Source organism: Parasteatoda tepidariorum, chromosome 4, assembly GCF_043381705.1.
Source record: "Parasteatoda tepidariorum isolate YZ-2023 chromosome 4, CAS_Ptep_4.0, whole genome shotgun sequence".
Classification (NCBI taxonomy): Eukaryota; Metazoa; Arthropoda; class Arachnida; order Araneae; family Theridiidae; genus Parasteatoda; species Parasteatoda tepidariorum.
Window position 1 is genome coordinate 8,702,478 of NC_092207.1, and position 9,574 is coordinate 8,712,051.

The 9,574-nt window shown below is 29.6% G+C and overlaps 1 protein-coding gene across 1 annotated transcript in view; it reads right to left on the reverse strand.

Annotated features, from left to right (window-relative positions):
* The window catches only part of LOC107454545 (neural cadherin), a 500,390-nt gene that overhangs the window by 97,548 nt on the left and 393,268 nt on the right, over positions 1-9,574 (reverse strand). The window contains exon 16 of the mRNA XM_071180540.1: positions 3,990-4,105. Within this exon, the coding sequence (XP_071036641.1) occupies positions 3,990-4,105 (116 nt within the window). The remainder of the gene's footprint in view (positions 1-3,989; positions 4,106-9,574) is intronic.

The window sequence follows — 9,574 nt, forward strand, 5'->3', positions numbered from 1 at the left end:
CTACGTTGCCATGGTAATATATCTATGCCTTTATTTTGAAAGCATGCTTTGCATACTTTTGCTGTGTGGCATGGAGCTGAATCCTACTGAAAAATAAATGGTCCGTTGTTGGGGAAGAGATCCCTGATGGAAGGTATCAATTTTGGTTTCAGGACAGTTTCGATGTGCTTTTTAACTTTTTTTGTAATACAGATATTGTAATACTGTATTTCTTATTAAATTCTACATTAAATTACCTTCAATTTGATATGTAAACGTTTGTATTTAAGTGAAAATTAATATACTCTACAAGCACACAAAGTTGAAAAACATGAAACTTTCAAAAAGTGTCCACACTTTTGGCCACCGCTGTATATTAGTTGTAGAATGAAAAAGTTTACCTTGGAGCTATTAGTTTTAGAGTGAAAAAGGTAACATTGGAGCTATATTAGTTGTAGAATGAAAAAGGTTGCATTGGAACTATTAATTGCAGGATGAAAATATGTTATGTTGGAGCTATTAGTTGCAGAATGAAAAAGATTTTATTGGAGCTATTAGTTGCAGAGTGAAGATAACCGATAAGGATAAAGGGACACACTATGAAGAACAATAAATCAATGAAAATAAATCCAGTAAAAAAATTCATGCCTTAAAGTTTGCTAGAGAAATTGTTTTTAACCTAATCGCTATAAATGAAATACTTTTCATAGAGATTACTTAAATTAAAATTTGAAGGCACCAGTTTTTGCCAATTTTTTCTATTAATTATAAAACAACGAAACAAATCCCTGAATAACGCTAATCTCCTTATTGTAGAGGGGATGTATTTATAGGCGAAAAATACAAATTAAACATGGTGAGAATTCTTAAAAAAACTTATTTTTTTAATTCAAACTGTGCAACAAAACAATTTATTTACAAAATTTTTAATTCCTAAGGCCAAAACATTTTTTTTTCTGTAAACGAAACAGTCTTTGCTGATTAAACTTCTGGATTAACTAGAAATTAATTATTGTGGGAAGATTCTCTACTTTTTCAACGAAGAAAAGTAAAAAAAAAGAAAGAAAGTTTCAGCATTGATTTATTTTTGTTTAAGATTAAAAGAAAAATACGCGCCCCCCAATTGCAGTTTAAAATTTCATTCCTGTTTTCTTTTTTTTTTCTTTAATTATAAGCCCAGAGGCTTTTCAACGCTTTGTTAGGTGATATTAAATTTCTTCGCGTTAAGCAATTTTTTGCCCTTAAGTAATTAGACTTCTGGAAAAGAAAAGAAAATACTTTAGAAAACGGGGAAAAAAAAGCTCCCGAAATAGTTTTAATGAGATTTTCAATCATTATTGAATAAATGGGCGAAGAAAGGGAAAAATCTGATGGTTATTTCTTGATTCAGATGAAAAGAATTATGTTTCATTCATTCCCTCCCCCCCTAACAAAAGACACTCTTTTAATCGACGTGACACGAACTGCCAATTTTTATTTACAGGACAGAGTTTGGGGGAAGGGGGGTATGAATAAATTATTAGAATTAATTTTTGAAATAAAATGTTAGTTCTAAGTAATTTAGCAATTACGTTCTTCTAAAAAAATTTGTTTGAGGTAAAAATAAACGCAGCTCTACGGCTGAAAATAAAAACTTGAATAATTAACCTTTAGCGGTTATATTAAGTTTATATTTAGTAAGTAAACTGAATCAAATTAATTTTTGTGGGGGCTATCATAATATTTAGTTTAATAATGAAAAAATATTTTTTTTGAGAAGAAAATACCATGTTAGCATAATTTGCGAAACATTAGAGTTTAATAATAATAATAGCTGAAAATATGAATTTCAATTAAAAATATGTAGCTCAGAAGAAACTAATCTCATAAATGTGATAGATAAAATATGTTTTTTAAAGCTTAAATAATTAAAATGTAACTTTTATTTTATTTAATTCCAATAATTATATAAAAAAGGGATAAATTTTAATTTTTATCATTTTCTATATATTGCCCCGATATTTTTATAACGTATTTCTTTTCAAATTGGTAATGGAAAAGAATCGACTATAAGCGATTTATATGCCATCAAACTATCCAAAACGTTTATTGAATCAAAATGTTTACCTTCCTTATAATTTTTCACTGTAATTAAAAGAGAATAAAACGATGTATATTTGTAAGTAGACTATCACGTTGAAAAGACATACACACAGAATTGTAAATTACTATAAGTGATAAAATTAATATATGATATATATTTCTAAAAACTATTGATTTAAGTGAAACGTTTTGTTCATAATAATAAGAGTAGTATTTGCTTTTGCTATAATGGTTGAAAGCAGACAGACATGTGGCAAGGTTAAAAAGCTTTGGTAGTTGAGAGCAGACATACGTGTAGAACTGTTAAAAAGTTTGCTGGTAGAGAGCAGACTTAACGACTGAACTGTTAATAAGCTATGGTGGTTGAGAAGAGACATACGCCTGAAACTGCTATAAGTCTTTGGTGGTTGAGAAGTGACATACGTCTGGAACTGTTATAAAGCTTTGGTGGATGAGAAGTGACATACATCTGGAACTGTTATAAAGCTTTGGTGGTTGAGAAGTGACATACGTCTGGAACTGTTATAAGACTGGTAGTTGTAAAGAGACATACGTCTGGAACTGTTAAAAAGCTTTGGTGGATGAGAGTAGAATCATAGCGTAAAGGAGTTAATTACTCTTAGGAGAGAATTTCTCTGGAACAAAATTTCAGGGGGAAAAATATCACGTGAGCGCTATGTTTACGAGTGCAAAATGTTAAGACTGATATTAATTCTTGTTCTTACTGTATTTCGTCCTAGCTATATTTTATCCGTTTGTTACTCTTTTTTCAATCAATCAAGTTTTTTTTTGTTAACGAGATCTTGGCCAAATACTCAAGGGGTCTTATGACTCTTAAAGTAACAGAAATGCGCATAATTTGCACTTTAGACCATTTTCCTTAAAGTAAAATAAAGAAGAATTCTGAGTTTTTAGATAGAAAATATCACACACACTAAATTAGGAGATCAACCAGGCCTTGCAGATAATTGTCACATCTAAATACTCCACACCACCGAATATCGCATGATTACTATAATAGAGAATAACGCGTTCTAACAATTGCAAATCGGTTCCAAAAAATTGTAAGCACTAAACAGTGTTATCAATTTTAAAATTCAAAATTTCCTATTTATCATTGCACCTTGTATAAGCTCCTATTGTGTACCACGCTGTATACAATATGAACTTATTTTCACGAAATAAATGATCGTCACGTTCTTATGCTTCTTAAAAGATTTAACATATTCATCTAAGAAACACGTTTTTCTCTCCAATATATGTAATTTTTTAAAATTAACTTTGGCTTCAGCACCTTCCCTTGTATAAATAGTAAAGATAAGAAATTATGTTTTGTGCATATAACGATTATGGGGCATAAAAGTGTCGAAATTTGGAAAGGAATTGAAAGAGTAATATTTTGCTGCAAACTTTTCAAACATTCAAATAAAAAAGGCATATAAAATAAATATTTTAAACTAGTAAGTTTTAGCTTTTAAATTCGTTTTAGACTATATCGAAGTTTTCAAACATAATCTTTTGATACATTAAATGGCAACCAAAGTTAGATACTGATACAATTCTTAACAAGGCAAAGGAATAATAGAAAAATATTTAATAATAAAATAATAATAAATTATTGTAAGAATAAATAGTTATATTTCTTAATTGGTGCAACATAAAATAAGAAATTTAAATTCGAACGAACTTGTATAAAAATAGGTTTGCCATAAAAAATTACTTGTAAATTATTACTAAATGTTTTATTGCTGAAAAAATTGCAAATGCGCAATTTAAAGGCGTAAGTAATACAAGAAATTTCATATAAATAGCTGTTTTTTAATAAGTTACAAATAAATTTCAGATAAATTTAGAAGAATTCTTTAAAGTTTCTTACAAAATTAAAAAAACAAACAAACTTTTTTCTAAAAACAAATAAAAATTCTTACCTCTTTTCTTGATTCGTAATCAAGGGGTCCAGCCACGTAAATAGCCCCTGTCTCATTCTTAACCGCAAACGCCCCTCCTATATTTCCCTGCGTTATCTCATAACGTATCCTGGACGCTGCAAATAAATCAAACAATTAATAAACACCAGTAACTGCAGGTAAAAGTAAGTTGGAACCTCAGAGATAAATATGTGTAATATACGTTTACATAACATATATGAAGGGTGTTTCGTAAAGACTACCCTTAATGTGTATTTATAGAATCCTAATCAAAATGGAAAACGAAAAAAATATTCAAGCTGCTGGTGGCAAATTAATATTTTAGCAAAAACGTCGCCAAATTACAGTAAAGGAAGGCGAGTGCAATATACACCAAAGCAGGATTAACTGGAGGTTAAACCCTGAAGGTGTTTATACAAATCATCTTTCAATTCCTCCCGTGATAGGTCACAGATTTCGATATCACTTAAATATTAATTTACGACCTACAATGGATATACTTTTTGTGTTTTCCTTTTTTGATTAGGATTATGAAAGTGTGTAGTAAGGGTGGCATTTACGGAACACCCTGTGTATTCTAAGAATCTTTGTCTACAGCAAAATACGATGGCATTTCCGGCAATGGTTTGTACTGCAACCTCTTTCCTCCAAGTTTGAAATCGCTTTATTGAATCATATCCCTCTTAACACTAGAAAGACTGAAACTTAGTATATACCTATATTGCTCAAAAGCAGTCAAAATGACTGCATTGTGAAAAAATAACTAATGTGTAAAGAAATTTGTTTAATTAATTTTGAATATTTTTTTAAAATATTATTTGCAGTTATATAACAAGTTATTAGTAAATATCAACAATAAAAAAATTAACTTCACTTGGAAAGAAGATATTAATTTATGCATTATTATTTGTACATTTTTTGCAAATGAAAAATCAGTTAAGAGACAGTCAAAATGACTTCCTTTAGGCAACCTAGTGTTAAACATATAAAAAAAATTTTTTAAACTCCTGATCTTTTTTTCAGTCTTATCATTTGTTTTTAGCTAGTTTCAGATGGTCCGTTAAAAATCCCGATTTGTGTACTTTTCCTTAAAAGAAAAAACACTGATCTATCACGTGATAGATTGCAGTGCACTTTTAATAAAATATTTCTGTGGCATGGGTGACCAAACAATAAGAGTCGAAAAAAAGGAAATTGTATATTTATTTTAAGATTTCAACGACAGGATTGAAAAAACACAAAAGTTTTCATCATAAATCCGAGGATATTTTAGTGAGTAGCGAAAACATAAATCGCATTCCCGTTTTTTTCTCCTAAAATGTCAATTCAAGTGCAAACTTTGGCGTCGTGCCCGGAATTCGGATCGTTTGCAGCATGAAGAAACAGATACAGATGTCGTCCCTAGAATGTAGTACATTGATTTAGTCTGCTTTCTTTTAAAAAAAGTAAAAAACTCTGATAATAAATTTTGATGTCCATATATATCAAAGGCTGAGAACTCTGTGAGAATTTAAATTATTTTTTTCTGAGATGTTATACGCACCTGTATATTTTATAAACAATTTTCTTACATTCGTTCTTAAAGAATAGTATTTTAAAAGAGTTATTCTAAAAAAAATATCAATTTAATGCCTTTTACGTAAAAAATATGCAAAAAATGTAACTGATTATAAATCTTTTAAAGGGCATTTTTTTTAAGTAATATTGTTTAAAATATCTTTTGGGATTGAGAGATAGATTTGTAAAAACAAATTAATTCAGTTAATTACTTAAAATAAATTTGGTTAAGATCATTTTTTGTGGTAAGGTGGGTGGGATTATTAAAATTTTAAATAGTGTAAAGAATGGGCAAAAAACTTGAGCTTCTGTAAAACCAAATTTGTAAATTATTATAATTCATAAATAACAGAATTATAAATTTAATAATATTTTATATTTATAAATATAAAATATTATATGAATATAATATCATCATCATAATCATCAATGGCACGACATCCCAGGGTGGGCCTTGGTTTCCAAACTAACCTTTTCCCTGATAGCGTTTTCCAGTTTTTAGTCTTTTTCTAGTCCATCTATCCCTCTCAAATTCAGCCTGCCTCTTTTTCGCGTGCCAACTAAAAATATTATATATTTATAAATTTTAATAAATTATCCGAATAATTAAATATCCGAATTAATTATTAACCGAATTATTAATATCCGAATTTATAAATATATAAATAACCGAATAATTTTAATTTATGAATAACCGAATTTATAAGCTGAGTACATAACTACAGATGAATGAATGAGAAATGTTCAAACAAAGTGTTGACTTCTCTTCTTGACCCCAAGTTAACCTTTACTATAAATCACATTTATATGAACAAAGCCCTTCATTGGTATTTTGTATTTTTCTTTTTTAAATTATCAGAAGATGGCGGTACAAATCATGGGTGGATAAATATCTTTAAATCGACATTAAAAAATGAATTAAGTTGATCGGAAGTATAGTTTTCACGGCATTACAAAGGTGCAAAGAAACGGTTTAAGAAACTAAAAGTTTAAGACCCTTATCTTATAAAACGTTCTCCGGAAATTTCAATTCAGCGCATTTTATGTAAAAATAATGTGAAAAATAAAAATTGATTAATAAACAAAACAAAGCGAAATCGAGAGAATAATAATTTAAGTGGTAATAAAGGGGAAGGTGAGAAAAGTCGGTTATTTGAACTATTAGAGTGATTTTTCTAACATTAACTTTAACGTTTGTGTTATTTGAGCTTCACAGCGCATGCGCGAAAATTTCCTAACAAATCGCAGTCCCGATAAGGGGTAGAATATTCGGTGAGAGTTACAGTTACGAGGGAAAATCTATATTAGATTCCGAAATCAAACTATGTTTAGAAAAAGTTTTATAAAGTACTATCATGGATAAAAAATTACTATCATGGATACTATCATGGATTTTTTTTCCTCTTCTAAAGTCATTCAAAATTGTTCTTCAATATTTGATTTAGATTTTTACGAGTCATATCATATTTTCAAAAATTCCAAACTGTTGGTCAATGACCTATCAAGTGTTCCTTATATTTCTCCTGTTTGGAAATCTATGATTAAACCTAACTAACCCCCCCTTTTTGTTCCTTGCTTCCTATTCGTCGTCATCCATTCACCCTTCCCTCCTATTAGTCGTTGCTCTAAACCCTCTTGTGACGTCATCTTTCTATATATATTTACTCTGTTCTCTCATTGTTTTCTATTGCACTGATGAAGGTTGCCCTTTGAGCATCCGAAACAGCTGCCTGCATTTCATATATTTTTTGTGCTCTTAAACGTTGTTTTTATCTTACTTTGTACTGTCATGGATAATTAAAGCATTTTACTTCATTCCAATCTTATTTTATTTATTCCATTCAAATAATAAAACCAAACAAACATTAGTTAAGTAGACCTTTAAAAGAAATCCACTACTCTCCTTTCAAGTTAAATAATTTTACATTTCCCGTTACCGATCGAAGATATTTCGTCTTTTTTTAAAAAAAATTCTTTTTCGCCATTTTCTTAACACAGCTATTTTGATTGTTTCAAAACCATTCGAACAAACCCCCTCCCCACACTTCATGACAACTGTCGCATATATCGTTCTACTCTTTGATCTTTATTCGTCACTCTTCTTTGTTCGTGCAAATATTTTCTTATTTTTTTCACGTCTGCTTGAGACAAAAATTATAGTTATCAACAGAATGCATTTCGATGTTTGAAAAGTAAATTGCTTTTCAGCCGACAAATATTGCGTTATGGGGTTAAAATTAATCTAATGGCTTCGATGGTTTCCTTTCTTTTTATGGTAGATAATCCACTCTCGCGAAAATAAAAAAATACAAATTCAGTTTTCCTCTTTGAAAAAGAGATGACAGTTATTTACTTCTTTATCATTATTCTTATCAAAAATGGAAAATTTTTCTTCGTGTTAAGGCATAATATTTATTGCATGACAGCTATGAAATAAAATCGATCGTCATAATTTTGTTTCGATACTTAAGCACTTCATTTTCTTTTTTCAATTCCTACTATTAGTTCGCACTCTACCTATATCTTGTTCACATTTTCAATTGTTCATAAAATAATGTTTATTCATACATAAATTTTTTTCAAAACTTGTTGTGAATGACACTTGATGTTAATACAGTTTTTTTAAATATTAATTCATTCATCAAATAGGGATGAGTGAAGAACGAAATGGAATTTTCTGATGGGTTAAGCGTTAGTCATTGTTTTAAATTTTACTAGAAGCGATTCAGTTTTTCACATACATATCTTATAAATACAGTACAGAACCCTTTATCCGGAAATCAGAAAACCAAAAAACCGGAACGAAATTCGATAAATTTTCCCGCAATTTTTAAAAAAAACTTTTTTTTTCCTCATAGGATTTTAGGATTTTTCTTTCTTTCTTGAAAGATGTTTACCTTACCATCATTTCAGAAATAATCATTAGTGTATTACCTCATCGTTTTTTCTTATTTTTAAGATTATTTCCAAATATTTTTCTTTTTTTTTCAGTTTGGTTTAACACTAAAAAAACGGCTTTTTGTAGCGATTCAGAAAACCGGAAAAATCAGTTATCCGGAATAGCGATAGTCCCGATCGTTCCGGATAATCGGTTCTCTACTGTAATATCAATGATAATTTCTAACTTATAGCTCTATTTGAACAAAAAAATAGTTTATTGCGCACACTTAAATGCTTAATTATTTTATATTCGCTGTGTCAGATAAATTCAATAAAGAACATTACGCAGTAGCACGTGTGGTTCACGTCACCAAATGTATACTTTTACAGTTGTCTGATCCACGTACATTTTTTTTTCAATTTCTTCTATTAGTTCACACTCTTCCTATATCTTGTTGAAATTTTCAATCTGTTAATAAAATACTTTTTATTCTTCCATTCAACTTCAAATACATTTCTTTTTAAACTTGCAGTGAATGACATTTGATGTTAATACAGATTTCTCAAATATTAAATCATTAATTAAATTTAATTAATAAATTTTAGTTTTATACAAGGAGACTTCGCCCCCTGCTCGCTGGCGCTCGCCAACACCCGGAACTGCTTTCGCAGTTCATTTCGGATTGCGAAGCAATCCGATGCTCACTTTGCTAGCTCATTGGATACGTTCTCAACGTCTAGCTTTTGTATACTTTTTTGAACACTGAAGTACCGAAAACTTTTCACTGTAGAAAATTCTAAATTTGTGCATTTCAATATTAATCGCAAACAGTTCACATATTTTTCTTAATCACACTATTCTAAATTTCAGTTGTTGAGAATAGTAACTGTTGCAAGTTTTGTTTTAAAGTCTTTCCCACCAGAGGGCTAAAACCATATGTTGTAAAAAAATATGGAATAGTACTGAACGCCGGATGTAAAGCAACGGCTTCGATGAAGATAATTTTGTGAGAATTTTTTTAATAATTCGGTGAGAATTCACCCGATTAGACATATGATGCTCACTACGTGCTCTTGCGCGCCGAAGCCTATCAATTAAAACGTATTAGCGTTTTATATAATATAGATTAGCCATATGATGCTCACTA